The sequence below is a fragment of the Vicugna pacos genome, chromosome 2 (assembly GCF_048564905.1).
Source record: "Vicugna pacos chromosome 2, VicPac4, whole genome shotgun sequence".
NCBI classification, from domain to species: domain Eukaryota; kingdom Metazoa; phylum Chordata; class Mammalia; order Artiodactyla; family Camelidae; genus Vicugna; species Vicugna pacos.
Genome location: NC_132988.1, coordinates 67,213,006 through 67,233,213, shown reverse-complemented (window position 1 = coordinate 67,233,213; position 20,208 = coordinate 67,213,006). Strand labels below are relative to the sequence as shown.

Below are 20,208 nucleotides of genomic sequence, written 5' to 3'. Positions count from 1 at the left end.
GCCATTGGAATCCTCTGGGTACCTTCAGCGCTCGGTTCCGTTAACAGGTACCAGACCCCCTCCACAGCGCTGCCGCTCACGGCGGCCACCCGCAGCAAAGCCGGCCCAACGGCCACACCCAAACCGGAAGCCAGGACGCCCCTGGGCTTGACGGGAAGGCCGGGCTCAGCAGCGCGCTCCCAGACCCGCCCCTCCGGTGACGTCACCGCCCCTTGACCTCGCGGTCCCGCCCCCTTCCCTACCTCCCGGTAGCCAACGGCGGCTGCGTCTCAGGAGACGATGGAGGGACCCCAGGCGGTGGCCGCACCTCAGGGACAAGAGGCGTCCTGCTCCTCCTGGGGAGCCGGCAGGTGAGAGGATGAGTGTGGGCGCGAAGAAGCAAGGCGTGGCGGGCAGGACCCGGGCGCCGGCTTTCTGCTTGTTCCCCTGTTTAGGCAGGGAGCGCGCGAGAGGCCTCGGGGCCGGGCGGAGCCGGCGCCGGGTGGCGAGGGGAACGCGCGGGGTGGGTGTGGCGTCGTGGGCTCCGGCCTCTACTGCTCCCGGCTCCGCTGAGGAGAAAGTCCACTTTTCGCCCCTTTTGGAGCTTTCTCAGTACCAGTGGGGTCGGCCATCCTCCTTCCTCCCAGTCGCCGGACGTGGGGGGAGGGAGGGGCTCCCACGGAGAGTTGTGGCCCGGGTCGCTTGGAGTGAGCTTTCCAGCCCTGGTGCCAAACACCTTCTTCCTTCCTTTCGGTAAGTGAAAGCTTGAGCTCCACTGTGCGCGATCCTCCACTGGGATCCTCCTTTGAAAACTATTACCAGAGGGAACTTGTTAATAATGAATCAGTGGTAGTCAGGGCATCCTGAGGATTCTGCTGACTACACTTAGAAAAAAAAATCCAGGAAAAAAACAGGAGTTACCCATTATTTCCCAATTGGTATTGAGGTTCTTTACGTCTTTTCCACTTCTGCAAAAATAGGGGGGGAAACGTTCCTGTATTTCCTGCTTCAATCATTTCATAATTAATAAAACGGATAGTTACATTCCGCTCACTACCAGAATACAGTACGCCTAAGATGGAAGTGAAGGATATGTGATTTTGAGCTAATGTAAGTGGTCACAAACCTGTAGCTTTTTCGCCAGCTTCAGACTTAAGGGATGCTTTTGGTACGATGGTATTGCCTGCCGCTGCCAACACTGCCAAATTTACTTGGATATATTACGTAATGCAAACAAAATCTCCCTCTTTTTAGAGCATTTTTATTGTTATATAGACCTTATTATAAAAACTATTTTTGAAACATTCCAGGAAATAGAACTTTCTGAAAAGTAAGTGCCAGTTGGTTGTATCATTAAGTGACAGAACGGGTTAGAATATAGCGTTTCTCATTTTTGCTTAAGAGTTTTACTCACTAGACTGTTGCCCTTCCTGCAAGGAAGACAGTTAGTGAAGGTGTAGTAGGGATAGGAATACGGTGTAACATGAATTTTTGTTTATTTTCACATTTGTTACAATGCCAGAATATGTTATCTATGTGTGTGTTTAGATAGATGATCTCTTAAACACATCTATCTTCTGGTTTGCTTTCTTGATTGCAATCAGAAATAGTTCTCGTAGTTATCCATTTATTTAGCTAGGAGCTGATACCATTTGATAATGCCAGTCAGTGTTTAGTAAGAGAAATAATAGCATCTTGATTATATATTTTCAAATCCTTTGTCTATATAAGATATATACCAGGCCTAGAAAATTGGATTCCAGAACTGAATTTTGTGCTATTACATTGTTTTTAGAGTCTTGTAATTGATAATTATAGCTTCCCAAAACCTAGAATGGATTACACTTTCGCCAAAATGATACTGATCTTAGCTGTCACTGTGGCTGAGGTCCCAGGCTGGTTCCCTCTTTCCCAGAACCATCTCTGTTTTCCTGTGTTTACCTAGTATCATTTTTGTGTGTATGCCATGCTGTTAAAAAAAATTAGGATGAACTGATAATATCACTCTAAGTATATCTGTCACACTAGTATGCTTAACTTTTTTTAATTTAAAAAATTCATTCAAGAGTTTTTTTTGGGTGGGGGGTGCTTTCTTTATGCCTACTGTGAGAGGCGATAGACAGTATAGCATGGTTGTCAAGAGCCAAACTCATTAGATTGATGGCCCTGCCATTTACCTGCTGTGTGGCCATGGGAAGGTTATTTATGTTAAATTCTCTGTCAGTCTCAGGTTTTTTCCTCTGTTCAATGAAGATAATAATTGGCCTGTCTCATAAAGTTGTTGAGAGGATTAACTGAGTTAATACATTAAAGCACTTAAAATAACGTGTGGTACAATGTTTGCTCTTGTTATTAAATGCCAGGTACTGTTTTAGGTATTTGGAATAAAGTAGTGAATTCCTAACAGATCATGCATTCTATAGGGAAAGGCAAATGGTAAATAGTTAATGATAAGTGATTTGAAGAAAATACAGCAGATTAGGGAGCCACCTAAGAAGATTTCATTGTGTTAACAAACCAAGTGTGGATCTGCTCACCGGATGCACAGCAAAGCCAATCTGCTGGCGCTGAGTTGTGTGAAGGAAAGTACAGAGTTTGTTGCAGGACCAAGCAGAAAGAATGGGCAGCTCATGCTCAAAAGTCCCAAACTCCTCACTGGTTTTCAGGGAAGGGTTTTTAAAGATAGTCTGAGGGGGTGCATTGTTGGGTGTGTGATCAGCTCAGTGCTCAGTTCTCTGATTGGTTGATAACAGCGTAATGTATTTGGAATCTTCATTATCAGCTTTCTGGTTCCAGCTGACCTAGGGTCTACCTGCCACTGGTCTGCATGCAGTTAACGTCTTCCGCCTGGTGGGGATTTTAGTATCTGTGAAACAACTGGAGGATATGACTCGGAATGTTATCTATAGACCTTGAAGAGGGACTCAAGGTCCTTGACTTTGTTATATGGCTTAACTATTATTATTTTGTCTTACTTGACTACTTTTGTTGCTGCATTTTCTCACTTCTCTGATTAAATTTGCTTTTTGGAAATAGGGAGATGCCTAGGAGGCTAAAACTTTCCTGCAAATGAACAGGGAGCAGGAATCTGTCCCAGGGAAGGCCCCACAGAGTTCTGCTCAGTTTCAGTAGGGTGATCAGAAATGGTCTGTGTAATATTTGTGAAGCAACATTTTAATATTTTAATATTTAAATGATAAGAGCCAGCTATTCAGAGATCTGAGGGAAGAACATTCCAAGCAGAGGGAATAGTAAGTATAAAAACTCTAAAGTGATAACAAGCTTGACTTTTTAAGAAACAGTAGTAGGCCAGTGTGACTGAAGATAATGAGCAAGAGGAAGGGTTGTGGGAGTTGAGGTTGGAGAAGTAATTGGGAGACAGACATAAAGACCCTTTTAAGTATAGAAGGTGTTTTAATTTTGTTCTAAGTGTAAAGGAAACTTGCTGAAGGATAGTTCTAAGTCAGGGAATAATGTCTCACTAGTTTCTAAAGAATTTAGGTTGTTAGATGGAAAGTCAACTGAAGGGGAAGGGCAATAGAAGTAGAAGAGTTAAGCCCTTGAAGTAGTTCAGATGAGATATGATGGTTTGGTCTGAGATTGTACTGATTCAAATAATGACAAGTAATCAGATTTGAGATCCCTTTTGAAGGTAGAACTAACAAGACTCACAGATGGAGGAAATAAGGGAACAGGTTAAGAAGATCCCTGTATTACTGGCCTGAGCAAGTGAGTAAATGGTGGTACCATTTACTTGCTGGTCGCAAGTGAGTTGGGAAAGACTGAGGAAGAGGAGACTAAATAAGGGGAATTAAATTCTGTTTGAGACATGTTATGTTTGTGATACCAGTTAGACATCAGAATAGAGATATTGCTCTGGCAGATGTGTAAAATCTGAGGTCAGAGGAGAGATCAAACATGTAGAAATAAGCTTAGATATCATCAGTGTATGGTAAATTCCATGGACTGAATGAAATTACCTAGGCAGAGTATGTATATTAAGGAAGGTCTATGGAACACAAACAAAATTATTAAAATACATCTCTGTCAGAATATTTGTAGCAGTGATAAAACCTGAGAATGAAACAGCCATGGGCTCTAATTTTATAATACACACAGTGTGGGCAGTCAGTGAATTTAATTTCAACCTACTTTTTAAAAAAAATCTAAAGTGGTAGATAATAAAATATATATATGGTTTATAAAACCTCTTTTAGTACCTGATGAATCTGATCCCATGTATAATTGAATTTTACATTGGAGAATGTGAATATTGAATAACCATACTTGCCCTTATAAGCTGTGTTTTCTTTTTTCAGTGGGAATACAAATTTGCTCATCATGCCAACAGAATCTGTGGAGATTGATGATGCATTATACAGGTAAGAACCATAGGGAAACTGAAACTTACTTTCCTCATTCATTGTTTTCAAGTAAAGGAGTAGTTTATTTAAAGACACCATTAGGCCTATCAGAATTTTAAAAATATATCCTGAATTCCTCTTAAGTTAAAAATTAGGGTTTCTGCAATTTTTTTTTAAACTGTAGGGTGGAAGCTTGAATAATGTTTAAATTTTGATTGCTTTGGGTTGAGATGATATGGCTAGGAATGATTTTGCTATCCACTATAAAATATACCTCTTGTTTCTGGACAGGAGTATATATTTATGTTCTAGTGCAGGAGTCTCATGAACAACAATTCATTTCACTTTAGTTATACAGTAACATCTAGAGAATATGTTTACTTTAGTGTAATCTCTAACAACATTGCATGTTTGCACTATATAGACAGTAGAGAAGTATTTTGTGATTGAAGAGCTGTGATTTGAATTTAGTGGGACTTTTTTAACATGTTTTTCATGAAATGAAAATACTTTTTCCAAAATTAAAGAGAAGTTAAAAACACATACATTGCTATCATTCCTAGTAAATTTTTAAAATACTGTGAGATGTTTGCATGGAAGACAGTATAATCTCAATTTAAAACTTTTTAGATTTCCCCTGTATATAATCATGAAAAAATAGATTTTATGTAGGTAGAATTTGGAACAATAGGTTCATTATGTACTTCAATTTCTTTTTATATTTTTTTATGTGGGATGTAGAGTCAATTTTGAGCACTTTAGAAGGAGCTAATATATATTACCTGGTATGTTGATTTCAAGTCCTGTTTTGTGCTGTATCCTTGGAAAAAGATAAAGACTAACTTGATTTTGCTTACGTGAAAATTATTTTACCATATGGTCTTCTGACTATAATTATACTTCAAGAGTCACCTTAATCTATAATTATGATGTTTTTAATGTCTTTCTGATCTTATTCTTGGGATAGTAAATGGCAGCTCATTGAGATAGCTTTGGATAATTTTTTTTCATTATTTGTTACAATCCTTGAGAAACCTATAATGGCTGGTTAATGAACATAATTTTTAGTAAATCAGAGATTAAACTTTCCATTTGCAGTGCTACATAAGTTGGCTTATAGTTTGCTTACAGTCAGTTTGCTTAACTGAAAGTTATAGAATATAGCAATTTAGGCATCATATATAGCAGTTCATATATGATCATGTATTGCTTAATCATAAGGTAGTTCTATTTATTTTTTAAGGCTCCTCCATACTGTTTTCCATTGCAGCCAGACCATTTTATATTCTCACCAACAGTGCACAAGGATTCCAATTTATCCATCCTTACCAACACTTGTTATTGTCTGGGGTTTTGTTTTATAATGGCCATCCTTTCAGGTGTGAAGTGATACATCATGGTCTTGCATTTCCCTGACAATTAGTGGTGTTGAGCACCTTTTCATATCCCTCCTGGCCATTTGTGTGTCGTCTTTGGAGAAATATCTCTTCTAGTCCTTGCCCATTTTTTAATCAGGTTATTGGGATGGGGGGAGGAGAGAGATTGCTTTCGAATTGTAGTTTCTTATGTAATTTGGAGATTAACACCCTTTTCAGATATATGGTTTGAAAATATTTTCTCCCACTTTGTAGTTTGCCTTTTCATTTTGTTGATTGTTTCTTTGCTGTGCAGAAACTTTAGTTTGAAGTAGTCTCACTTGTCTATTTTTGCTTATATTGTTGTGCTTTTGGTGTCATATCCAGGAAATCCTTGCCACACCCAATGTTAAAAAGCTTTTCCCCTATGTTTTCTTCTAGGAGTTTATGGTTTCAGGTCTTACATCTAAGTCCTTAATGCATTTTGAGTTGATTTTGTGTATAATGTAAAATAAAGGTCTGATTTCATTTTTTCATCTTTTGCTTTTAGAAATCCAATTTTCCCAACACTATTTGTTAGTCTAAACCTACTTTTTCCTCTAAATGCACTGACCGTAATAGACTACTTCCTTACCAAATGTAGTTTTTACTTTTACACCTCAATTGTCTTTTTCTTAGAGTGCCCTCCTGTGTTTCAAAAGCACCTTCTACTGACCTTTTAAGAATCACTCAGATGTCTATTCTGATATCTTACCTGAGTTACTTCTAATCTTTCCTGTTCAGTCCTAAAGCAGATTATTCCTGTTGCTAATAAAGTACTCATCATATTGTCTCACAGTATTTTTTTTAACATGTATGTCACCTCTGTTGGACTGTAAGTTTCTCCAAGCCAAGGAACATGGCAAAGTGTCTAATTCTTAAAAGAGTCTCATTAAATGATTATTGAATGACTAGAATAAGACAGAGGGTTCAGCTGGACTTGTGGTCTGGAACCTAAGATTGTTGACAGTTCAGTGGGTGGGCAGGATCCAAAACTGAAAGAATCAAGAGATATGACAGAGAAGTCTGGAAAAGGTGCATATGGTACTAACATTAGGAGATACTGATATTGAGAGAGTACTTACACATTTCATCCTAAAACAAAACCAGTATGAGGACAAGGTGCAACATCTGCTGGAGTCTGATATGAGGCTGCTACAGTGTAATAGTCTTACATCTGGAAAATTTTGTCAGATGGAAGGATAGACAGAGAATTTATTTTTTGTCTGGAATTGGGGCATTTTGAGCAAATGAACATCTTTTAACAGACCAGATACACATAAATTCATTTTTACCTAAAAGTTAAAGAAAATATGTAACTTTTTGGCATCTTATATGTTGATATTTGTAAGGTCAATACTTTAAATATTGTTTATTTCTTCCTAGATACTAAAATTAACATTTGGTTAATGTTTACTAGATATACAGGTTTTCCCCAGATACGAATAACTGAGTCTCAGGCTATAATTATTTGTAGACATTTAGGCCTTCCTGTAAAACTAAAACTCTCTAAAATCTAAAATTCTTGAATTTTTACTAAGTTTCTGATATTTGTATATATATTTAGGTAGGAAATATTTTTAGAGCAGTTTTAATGCCTACCTTAACAGTTTCTTTCTAAATCTATCTCACTTTTTTCTTATTACTCAATCTTAAATCACCTCGTAGTTACTAATCAACTAAATCTGAAATTACTTTCAGAATCTAAAGGTTTTTGGTTTTGTTTTGTTTTTTTTTTTGCCGGGGGGACCACTCTGAACAGCATTCTGAGCACCTATTTATTTTTATTGCTGGCAAATTGTTGGGTGAGTTAGGCTTGAGCCAGTTCTGTAGATCTGCCCATTTCTTTCCTTCTGAAGATATTCCTAAGCCTGCTCATCACAAGATTTATCTGAAGAAATGGAGTCCCAATATAGGACTCCAACCTTGGTTTTCTAGCTCCACTTTTACCAAAGAACTTTCCACTGGAAGTAATTAAGACTAATTCAAATAATAATAAAATGATATTTTGCTATCTCCTTTTAATTAATGTTCCTTACATATACAGATTCCTGTGAAGAGATCACTGTATGAAGAAGGGGTGAATATCAAAGCAGAATCAGGACTTTCTTAAGTTTCTGGGTTAATACAACCAAAGTAGTATCAAAACTGTGTTTATTCTAATGGAATTGTAGAAGAAACCCTTTCCACTAGCTTTTGAGATAACAGTCTTTTGGGATTTGCTTCTGCTCCTCTGACTCTTCCTTCTCAGGCTTTTGTTAGGTCTTGTTTGCCTGCACCATAAATGCCAGGTTCTAACTTTAGGATTTTTCTTTCAGTTCGGATCATCCATTTCCATGATTTTAACTATCTCTGCATGCTAATGATACTTGAGTCTCTTTCTTCAGCTTTCTCCTTCCAAGCTCAAGACCTTTGTTTTTAAATGCATGCAAGGTGCTTTAAATATAAACCAGGCAGGTGTTCAGCAGATGTCTATGTTTTATAGAAACAGTTTGGTACAGTAGAATGAACATGGTCTCTGGAGATAGAGGAGAATGTTCACATTCAATTCTGACATTTATATGAACTGAAACTGGTTACTTAATCTTTCTGCTGCTTGTATTTCTCTTGTGTAAATGAGAATAATATCTTATATCTTAAGAATAGTATCTTAGTCTTAAAGGTTTTATGAAAAAACTGTTAATATAAAATAGTTCTCAGCATTAAGTAGTACTTAACACCATTGGATCCCTTTTCGTTTCCTCTTCCCATTCCCAAGTTTAATTGATGCCACACCGACTCAGTAACCAAACTAGAAACCTTGGTGTCATCTTAGATTTTTCCCTATTTGTCATCCTCCAAATTCAGTTAATTTTTTAAAATCCTTTCAGTTCCTTTTAGATAACTCTTACTTCCGGTTCTTCAATTTTTCTCTCCCTGCATTTGGCATCTCACAGTTGAACTATTATGATATTATCTTACATGATCTCTTTAGAACTATTTTTGTCTCTAATTCATCTTTCATAAGTTATTTAAAGTGGTATTTTTGACATTTATCTCAGAGTCTATGGCTTTTCAGTTTAAAATCCTAAATTGTTTCCCCATCATCTGCATTGGTGAAGCCAAACTGTATAATACACATTTTAGTCCTTTTTTGGATACAGCATAACAGTGCCTGAGAGTATGAACTTTGGTATTAGATCTGAATTTGAATCTTTCTCCACTATTTATGAGTGTATGGTGTTAAGTTACTTAACCTTTTAAGTCTAGTAATTTCTTTCATTCATACTTTTTTATACATTCATTTATTCAACAAATATTTAATGAGAAAATACATACAAATTGCAAATTAATCATGAAGAATAGTACCTATGAGACAGTCATTCCTAATTATTTATGATGAGTTAGGGCCTTATCTTTCTTTTTAGCCTCCATGTCAACTTCTCACCACTTTGCCTTCCAACATCCTATCCTTTACCCTTGTCGAATTTTATGTAAATATTGTCAGGGTCTAGGATTTGATTTTACCTAATTACAAGCTTAAAAACTAGCCTATTACTGTTTAGTGGATGCTAACAGAAGATCTGAAACATCTTGGTCAGAGGCAAAGTATTCCATTACTTGTGATTCAGCAAATAGGATGGGCATCAGCATGGTGTTGGTTCCCCTTGTTCCCAAGTCCCATTAGGGTGATGCCATGGGCCCAGATGGATGCTTTATACTTACGGCTGAGGAACACTGAATTTGGGGGATCCACTCAAAATAGTAAGCAAGCATTCTCTTTGTCTTGGAGAGAAACTCACTCCATACCTCAAAGTTACATGTTGCAAATATAATCTTGAGAAAGGGCCCAGATAAAAAGCATTCAGGACATCGCCTACTAGGTATATCTAGAGAGACATCTAGGAGTTGAAAAGCCCATGAAGTAGTATCTCTCAACATAAATACATATTTTCCCACAGTTTATTAAAATATGAGTTAATATAAAGTAAACTACTGAAGTATTTAAAGTGTAAAATTTGATGTGTTTTAACATATGTAGACTCATGAAATCATCACCACAATTTAGATAACATATCCATCACAACTAAACATTTTTTTTGTGCCACTTTGTAATCCCTTCCTCTCTTTTCTCTCCATCTATGATTTCCCCAGGCAACCGCTGATCTGCTTTTTGTACTGTAGAATAGTTTTTATTTTCTAGAATTCTTATAAACAGAATCATACAGTATGTACACCTTTGGTGAGTCTCGCTTCTTTCACTTAGCATAATGATTTTGAGATTCATCTATGATGTCCAGCTTTTAGTTTGATTAAAAAATTTTTTTTGTATTTCAGTGATTTCTATTCTTCTCTTTTGAGGGTTTTTTCTTCTACTTATTTTGAGTTTACTTTGCTCTTTTTTCCTAAATTCCTGAGGTAGAAGTTGAAATCATTGATTTTTGAAACCTTTCTTCTTTGTTTTTTTTTTTTACATTTTTTATTGATTCATAATCATTTTACAGTGTTGTGTCAAATTCCAGTGTTCAGCACAATTTTTCAGTCATTCATGGACATATACACACTCATTGTCACATTTTTTTCTCTGTGATTTATCATAACATTTTGTGTATATTTCCCTGTGCTATACAGTGTAATCTTGTTTATCTATTCTACAATTTTGAAATCCCAGTCTATCCCTTCCCACCCTCTACCCCCCACCCCGGTAACCACAAGTCTGTATTCTCTGTCCATGAGTCTATTTCTGTCCTGTATTTATGCTTTGTTTTTGTTGGTTTGTTTTTGTTTTTTAGATTCCACATATAAGCGATCTCATATGGTATTTTTCTTTCTCTTTCTGGCTTACTTCACTTAGAATGACATTCTCTGGAGCATCCATGTTGCTGCAAATGGCATTATGTTGTCGGTTTTTATGGCTGAGTAGTATTCCATTGTATAAATATACCACATCTTCTTTATCCAGTCACCTGTTGATGGACATTTAGGCTATTTCCATGTTTTGGCTATTGTAAATAGTGCTGCTATGAACATTGGGGTGCAGGTGTCATCCTGAAGTAGATTTCCTTCTGGGTACAAGCCTAGGAGTGGGGTTCCTGGGTCATATGGTAAGTCTATTCCTAGTCTTTTGAGGAATCTCCACACTGTTTTCCATAGTGGCTGCACCAAACCTTTCTTCTTTGTTAATGTATCCATTTCATGTTAAAAATTTTCCTTTAAACACTGCTTTAATATGTGTTCGACAGATATGTCTTCATTTTTATTCAGTTCAGAAAACTTCAAATTTTCTTTTGATTTCTTTGACCCATGCATTATTTAGAAGCATCTTATTTGGTTTCCCAATGTTGAGGGATTTTTTTTCAGAGATCTTTCTATTGTTAATCTCTGATTTAATTCCACTGCTATTAGTGGACATACTTGATGTGACTTAAATTTGTTCTTAGTTTTGGGTGCAGAATATGATCTATCTTGGTCATTGATCTGTGTGCATTTGAAAAGAATGTGTATTCTGTTATGTATTGGATTGTCCTATCAATATCAATTAGGTTGAATCAATCAATAGTGTTGTTCAGGTATTCTGTATCATTGCTGATTTTTTGTCTATTCTTTATGCCAATTATTGAGAGAGGGTTGTTATCCATAATTTCATATTTGTACATTTCTTATTTCAGTTCTACCAGTTTTTGCTTCACGTAGTTTGATGTTCCGAATTAGTGCATAAACATTTAAAATTGTTATGTCTTCCTGATGTACTGATGCTTTTATCATTGTGAAATGGCCCTCTATCCTAGTAATTTTCTTTGCTTAGAAATCTGTTTGCCTGGTATTAAAATAGTCCAGTTTTTTCTTGATTATTTGGTAGGAAGGTGTCTTTTTCCACCCTTTTACTTTGATTTGTATATTTTAATTGGGTTCCTTGTAGATAGAATGTAGTTGGGTTTTTCTTTTTACTCAGTCTGACAATCTGTCTTTTAATTAGAGTGTTTACACCATTTACATTTAATATGGAACATTGATACTGTTTTGTTATTTGTTTTCTAACTGCCTAATCTGTTACTGGTTTTCCTTTTTTTTCCTCTTTTTATTTTGTTGAATAATAGAGCATTTTAATTATATTTTATCTCCTTTATTGGCATGTTACTATACAGTCATCCTTCAGTATCCATGGGGGATTGGAGTCTCCATATATACCAAAATCCACAGATACTCAAGTCCCTTATGTTAAGTGGTGTAGTACAGTGAATACAGTCAGCCCTCCGTATCTGCAGATATGGATATGGAGGACTGACTGTATATTTGTTGGAAAAAAATCCACATATAAGTGGACACACACAGTTCAAACCTGTGTTGTTCAAGGGTCAACTGTACTTCCTTATTTTGCATTTTTTAGTAATTACTTAATGATTTATAGTGTACATCTGTAATGTATTACAGTGTATGTCCAAATTTTACTGTATCACTTCCTTTATGCTGTAAGAAAATTATAACAGTATACTTCTGTTTCTTCTATCCTGGAATTTGAGTTATTGTTATCTTAACATTTTACTTCTACGTATGCTATAAACCCACAATACATTATTGGTTTTGGCTTAAACAGTTGATTAAGACAGATATTAAAAATAAGGAAAAAAAGCTTTTGTATTTATCTATGTATTTGTCATTTCTGATATTCTCTATTCCTTTTGTAAATTAAGATTTCCATCTGGTGTGAAGATTTACTTTAACAGTTCTTATAGTGAAGTTCTGCCAGCAGTGAACTCATTCAGCTTTTGTGTGTTTAATGAAGTCTTACTTTTTTGAAATTGAGTATAGACTTTAGGTTGACAGTTTTTTTTTCCAGTACTTTAACAATGTTGTGCCACTGTCATCTGATTTGTACTGCCTCTTGGGAGAAAGTCAGTTGTCATTCTTACTTTCCTCTGTAAATCGGATGATTTATTTTCTCTGATTGCTTTTAATATTTTCTCTTGATCCCTGGTACTAAACAATTATGATATGCTTTGGTACAGTTTTCTTTACATGTCTTGTTCTTTGGTTTGTTTGCATCGTGGTTTGTGAGTTCCTGGAGTGTGTGTTCCTGGAAATTTTTGAGCTATTTAATTCTTCAAATGTATTTTTCCCTCCCCCTTTCTCCGCTCTCTTTCAGGGACCCCAATTTCACATGTATTAGACCAAGTGAAGTCCCACAGCTTGCTTAAGGTTCTGTTTATTTTTCTCAGTCTTTTTATTTTTTTTCCATCTCTCTGTTTCATTTTGTAAAGTTCCTGTTGTTATGTCTTCAGGTTCATTTCTGCAATGTTGAATCTGTTCATTTCATTCAGTGTTATTTTTCATCTTAGATTTTTATAGTTTTTATCTCTAGAAGTTTTGCTGCTTCTTGAGCATATGAATTGTATTTTTAATTGTTTTAATTTCTTTACACATTCTATCATCTTTCGTTTTTGAGTATGTTCATTTTTTATTTTTATATTCATTATGAGTTGTATTTTCCTGCTCTTTTGCGTATCTAATATTTCAGTGTGTGTCAGACATATGAATTTTACCTTTTTAAATGTTGGGTAATTTTTAATTCCTTGAAATATTAAACTTTTTCAGGGACACAGTTAAGTTACTCAAAAGTAATTTTATTTTTTCAAGGCTTACTTCTAAGTTTTGTTAGGTGAGACCAGAGAAGACTCGGTTCTGGGGCTAATTTTTCCTCAGTATTGATGTAATATTTTTTTGAGTATTCTATCTAGTGCCCTCTGTATTACAAGGTTTTCCATTTGGCTGGAGAGGAACACGAACTGTTTCTAGCTCAGTTTAAACAACAGTGATTGTTTCACCTCCCCTTTTCAGTTGATTCTTTCCCTATCTCAAGGTTGTTTCCTCATCTTACTTAGCTGAAAACTCAAGGAGAACCCTTTACGGAATAATGGGGTTCTCTCTGTGCATCTCTCTGCTCAGAAATTCTAACTGCCTTGAATTCACAGCTCTGTCTCTTCAATTCCAGGAGACCACCAGGCTCTGTTTGGGTTTCTCTTCCTGCGCTGCAGCCTAGAAGCTCCAGGCAGTGGCTAGGGCAATCGTAAAGCTCACCTCATTTGTTTTTCTTCTTTGAGATTACTGTGGTGAGTTGCCTGTTGTTCAGTGTCTGAGATCTGTTTCATTTATATTGTCCAGTTTTCAATTGTTTAACACAGGAAAAGGATAAATCTGATCCCTGGTACTTAGCCATGGCCAGAAGTGGAAGCCTTACATATATACTATGTATATGCCTTTCTTTTTCATGCTTTTCTTTTTCCTGGCATAGAATGCTTTTCCTTCTTTGACTCATTTTTTAGCACCTATTAAGTCTTCAGATTTCAACTTGGATGAACCTTATTTGTGAAGCTTTCCATGACCTCCGCTGATAGAGATAATCACTTCCTTTTCAAAGGTTCCCTTAGTTTCTGGTACTTCCGTATGTAGTACCTAATAATGGATGATTTATCTCTCCCAATAACATATCACAGGCATCCTGCTAGGTATTTTATATATTTTCTCTTACTTAATTTAATCCTTATAGTGCCTCACATGAGGTTATTGCTGTCATAATCACCACACAGTGCCAGTGCCTGGCTTGAAATAGCGATTTTATTAAATTAATGCATGAAGATAATTAAGTACATCCAGAAGAAAGTGAGCAGAGTGTTCAGGGGGACTCAAATAATGTCATGTTTGGAATTGTTTAAGGAACTGGAGATGTTTAGCCTGGAGAAAGAAGACTCTGGAACCTAAATACCCTCTTCAAATGTTTGGAGGGCTGTCACATCGAAGAGGGATTAGGCGAGTTCCCTATAGCCCCAAGGAGGTAAAATTAGGACTAGTGGTGAAAACTACAGGGAGATGTTGTACCTTCATAAAAGGAGGAATCTTTGATAAATAGGGCTCTCTAAAAGTAGAGTAGATAGCTCTGGAAATTTCTTTTTTCACTAGATACATTCACTGAAATGTTGCCTGTCCACTTAATACAGTCAGCTGTAATACAACAGTGCTGGGCTTGAAGTTACACGCTCAGCTCTTTAAATCCCATCTCATAGGATTTAAGTGTCAGTTGCAGAGTACCTGACATTGCCTAGCACAAAGTAGGTGCTTACTTAGTACCCTTACCCTTGGTGGCCAAAGATTGAAAAGGTAGATAATTTAGGTAACTGTTGAGAATCTGTCTGAGATTATATGATTCTTTGGAAAACCTTGGTTCATAATCTTAATTTTATTCTTTTGTCTGGATGTTCTTTGTCATTTATAGCCACATTTATGTCATGGCTATTTATTATTTGCCAAAGTAATCTTAAAAATAATTGATGAAGACAAGTCTGAGATGAAAAACATACTTTTAATGTAGTTCTTGTGACTGTGAATATAGTAAAAAGAATTCAAGTCCTCTGATTCGTGGAGCATAAAAGTGTTGTTCTTGTTCCTGTGTGCAAGTTCATTTCTTTCATTAATTTAGCAAGTTTTTGTGTGTCTGTTATGTGCCAGTTGTGCCAGGCCCTGTTAGTCATAGGGGATATAGTAGTAAATAAAGCAGGCCCTGCCTTAAGGAATTTACAATCTCCTAGGAAAAATAGACAAATAGTGAAAATATACTATGGTAAGTATTACAGTAGATTGAATGTTGAGTGTTATGGATGCACATAAAAGATGATGCAGCACTGTCTTGAGAAAGGTTAGGGGTATTGAGAGAAGCATCATGGGTGAAAGTAATGTATAATTTGAGACCTTTGGACAAGTAGGAGTTATTCAGGCTTGAAATGCTGAGGGAGAGGAACTGAAAACCTTTACTATACTTGGAACATGGAGTTTGATGATAGAGTGACCAAAGATGAGGCTAGAGAGCCAGGGAGAGACTGCATTTTAAATGGCTTTGTGACTAATACTGGAGTCTAGATTATCATAAGGGACATAGGAAACCACTGGAGTTTTTAAAGCAGGAAAATGATTTGACCAGATTTATATTCAGAAAAGTCATCCCATCTCTCTTAGTAGGAAGTTAATAGGTACAAATTTATTTCTCGAAAAGTCAAGAAATAAATGTACAGACATCTTATTGAGAAATAAGACAGTAAATATTAGAAGAAATAACTAAGAAAATTGAAGGTGGTTGTTCTTAGGGTTTAGGAATCAGGGGTAGGGAACTGATTTTTTGTCTTCCTGTAAAAGCCTTGTAGAATGATTTGACTTTCTTAATGTGCATGTAGTGTAGCATAGTGGTTAAGGGTATGGATGCTAAGGCCAGACTGGCTGGGTTGAATCTTGCCTCCACTATTCATAAGTTAATTATTTTCTCTGTGCTTACGTTTTCCTTTCTGCAAAAATGGGAATAATAATTGAGCTTATAGAATTTTTGTGAAGATTAAGTGAGTTAATACAAATAAAACACACAAAAAATGTGTGGTACATAATGAACACTGAGTGTTAGCTGTCATTCTTACATGTCAGCACTGTTCAGGTTCTGACATGTAAGAAGAATAGACAAACAGAATCATAGCGAAGCATTTTTTAAATGTTGCTTTTAGTAATCAAGAGAAGAAGCAAACAGTAAAATCAGAATGGGTCTAGATTTCATTGACATGATTATTAAGTGTAATCCAATGCTCATATAAAGAATGTTGTATCTAACAACTGTAGAGTACACATTCTTTTCAAGAATACGTGGAAGATTTGTAAAATTGACCAAAATCTTGACTAATATTAAAGAGTACAATTATATAGATTGTGATGTCTGTTCACAATGCATTTAAGCTAGAAGTCAACACAAAAGATAATTATGAAGTTCCTCATACAATCAGAAATTTTAAAGTATACTTCAGATTAGCCCATAAGTTAAGAAAATCATAATTAAAATTGAAAAATAATAATCTAAAGCACTATGAGATGCTGTTTAAGATTAGTTAAAGTTTTACATGTGTATTTTAGAAAAAAAAACATAAAAATTAAGGAATTTTTTATTTCAGGAAACTAGGGGAACAAATAGAAGAGGAAAACTATTAGCATAGGAAACATTTCAAAAGCCAAATTCACAGGCACTAGCCAAGGACTAGCGCCAAAAGCAAGCTAAAGATCAGCCCTACTGTGTTAACTTTTTCTCACATGTTAAGGATGTGAAACTATGGGGACTTTGATATACTGCTAGGTGGAGAGTAAATCAGTACATCTACTTTGGAAAACAGCTTGGCGTTATCTAATAGTTAACCCTGCCTTTCCTCTCCTAGATATATACACTGTAGAAACAACTTCATGTGTACCATGAGACATATGTAAGAATGCTCGTAAGTCTCATTATTGATAACTGTCCAAAACTGTAGAATAGCTAAATTATGGTATATTATCACAGTAGATTAGTATAATACAACAGAAATGAAAATTAATAAACAGCTATATGCATTGATATGAATAATCTTGTAAGTATAGTTTCATTCAGAAGAAACAAGACACAGAAGACGTTCGAAATAATCCCATTTATATAAAGTTCCAAAACTGATAAAACTTAAATATGTTGTTTAAGGGTACACAAGTAAGGATTGGAAGTGTATATAATACACTGTTCATACCATAGTAGATGGTCAATAAATATTTCATAAATACATGAATCAATTTTATCTCTGAAGCAGAAATGGTGAATACCAATTTAAAAAGAAAAGTGTAGGTTTTATTATATATTATAGGGAATAAGGAAGGAAATAAGATGGCTTGTGTTTATAAAGTTTCTTTTTACTAAACAAGAGAGCCCTTTTTAGGCTTTTATATTGAGTATCAGTAGTTGAAATATGGAAATTAAATAAGCATCTAGGTATTAAACAAACATGCATTAAGCCAGCATGTGTATATGTGCATGTATTTGTGTTCCAAAAGAAATACTTTTGCAACCTTAGGGTTTCTAGAATTATTAATTTATACTAAGCTCATCTTTCAAATGATTCTCATAAGAATCCATTGGAAAGTTCACATCTTCAAAAAGTAGTCTAATATCAAGTTTATCACTGTTCTTTCAAATAAACTCTTGCTATTGACTTAATTACTGTATCTGACTTTTTTTTAAATTGCTAATGTGTATTTTTTGAAATTCCCATCCTGATACTACTTTGTGGCTGTTAAAATGGATGACCTAACAAGGTCCTTTACATAATTTAACAGCTTTTATATTTAAAATAATGTTTGAAAATGCTTAATTTTAAGTCATCTAAACTCCAATGAAGGAACAAATTTTTGCCTGAGAAATCCTTTTCACAGTGAAAGGCTTCAAGTGGAGGCTGCAAACTCAAATGTCTGTAGCGGCCACTGAGGTAATAAATGAGAGGAGCAGAATGGGAACTGGGGCAAGTCTAGAGCACATAGGCCTCCCTCTAAACAAGGCAACTCCTACCCAATTCTGTTTGTAGCCGTGAGGGAATGTGGTGTGTGATGACAGATTTTCTAATTTTTCAAGGTATTTCATAGATTTGGCTATTAATTCAGACATTTTAAACACTATGCAGTTAATCCAAAACAGGTCTGTGGGCAGGATCTAGTCGCTAGGTTATTAGTTTGCAAGTAATTTTAAAAGGTTATATAATTTTGGTGAAATAATTTTTTTTTCATTGTATTTTACATGTAGTCGACAGAGATACGTTCTTGGAGATACAGCAATGCAGAAGATGGCCAAGTCCCATGTTTTCTTAAGTGGTATGGGTGGTCTTGGTTTGGAAATTGGTAAGCAGTATTTTTATTCATAATTTTATATGACACTTTTGAGCAAGCAAATTTTTAAAGAATTTAACTCCTTTCTCTTGTATTATTTTCTATAAAGGAAATTAGATCCACAATTTTGATCAGATTCAGTTTTGATTTTTTTTTTTTTTGGCAAGATTATTTCATTATACTATTACATTCTTCCACAAGGAACCAGTAATGACTCTTGCTTCTATTTTTGTGATGTTAATAGCTATTTAATGATCTTCCTCTGTATCTATTAATTCATTATGATAGACACACACATATTCATAACAGCATGTCTGGAAGCATACATACACTAAAGTTTTGAGTGATTATCTCAGTGTGGTTTGATTATGAAAATTTTATTGTTTGCTTCTTGTTCATTTGTATTTTCTAAAGAACCTATTTCATAAGTAGTAAAAAAGTTAAAATTATTCGGTCAGAGATGTGACCAAGATCCACAAAGGTATCTAATGTACAACACAATTACTAATACTAAGCTACTCCTTTTTTTTTTTCCCTTTATAGCAAAGAATCTTGTTCTTGCAGGGATTAAGGTAAGTGAGTAAATGTCCTTGGTAAGAAGAATTGTCTGTTGTGAACTCTTTTTTTCTCTTCAATAATAGTAATGTTATTTTACACTTTGGCCTAACTATTGCTTCTTCATTAGTAGCTAAATTGTTTTAATGCTGTACTTTCCTCTTTAAAAAAAAAAACTTTTTATTATAGAAAATCTCAAAATTATACAGAAAAAGAATAGTTTTAGTGAAACCCCATGTACCCATCATGCAGCTGCAATTATCTGCTCATGGGCAAATTTGTTTCATGTATCTCCTTCCCATTCACCATTGACCCCTAACTGCCAAATTATTTTGATGTAAATCTCAGACATCCTGTTATATCATTAAGTATTTTAGTATATACCTCTAAAAGGTAAAGGTACCTTTTAAAAACATAACCACATTATCATTTTCACATCTAAAAATGTAAGCATTTCTTCATTGTTATCCTTAGAAGTTAGGTATCTATTACTGCAAAACAAACTACCCCAAAACTTAGAAACTTAAACAACAGCACTTAGCAACTTAAACAACAGTTTCTTTGGGTCAGGAATCAGGTACAACTTAGCTTATGCCTCTTTTTGAAGGTCTCTCTCAAAGCTCTAGTCAAGATATTGACAGAGTCTGCAGTCATCTTGAGAGTAGGAGAAGGATCTGCTTCCCCAGCTGGCTTATGTGGTTATTGACATGATTCAGTGGCAAGGTTGTGCCACTTCACATATCCACCTCAGTTTCTTGCTGGCTGTTGGTCGGAGGTCACCCTCTGTTCCTTGCCTCATGGCCATCTTCATAGAGCAGCTTACAATATGGTGGTTTGTTTCATCAGAGTAAGCGAACAAGAAGACAAGAAAGGGAATGTGCTAGCAAGACAAATCACAGTTGTTTGTAACCTAATCTCAGAAGTGGCATTATATCACCTACACTGTAGCCATTAAAAGTAAGTCACTAGAAGAGGGGATTGCACAAAGGCCTGAATACCAGCAAGTGGGGATCATTGGGGCTGTCTTAGAAACTTGCGTACTATAGTCATCAAGAATCTACTCACAGTTCAAATTTTCCCAATTGTCTTATGAAAATTTTTTTAAAATTTGTTTTGTTCTAATCGGGATCCAAATAAAGCTCATACACTGAACTCGGTTTCTTTTAATCAATGGATTTTCCTTTCCTGAATTTTCTCTCTTGCGATTTACTTGTTAAAGAAAGTTGGTCATTTATCTC

The 20,208-nt window shown here is 35.5% G+C and overlaps 1 protein-coding gene across 1 annotated transcript in view; it reads left to right on the top strand.

Annotated features, from left to right (window-relative positions):
• The first annotated feature begins 220 nt into the window (after positions 1 to 220).
• UBA6 (ubiquitin like modifier activating enzyme 6) overlaps positions 221 to 20,208 on the top strand; it is a 69,526-nt gene continuing 49,538 nt past the window's right edge. The window contains exons 1-4 of the mRNA XM_006217846.3: positions 221 to 350; positions 4,299 to 4,361; positions 18,333 to 18,427; positions 18,959 to 18,987. Of these exons, the coding sequence (XP_006217908.1) occupies positions 280 to 350; positions 4,299 to 4,361; positions 18,333 to 18,427; positions 18,959 to 18,987 (258 nt within the window). The 5' untranslated portion in view covers positions 221 to 279. The remainder of the gene's footprint in view (positions 351 to 4,298; positions 4,362 to 18,332; positions 18,428 to 18,958; positions 18,988 to 20,208) is intronic.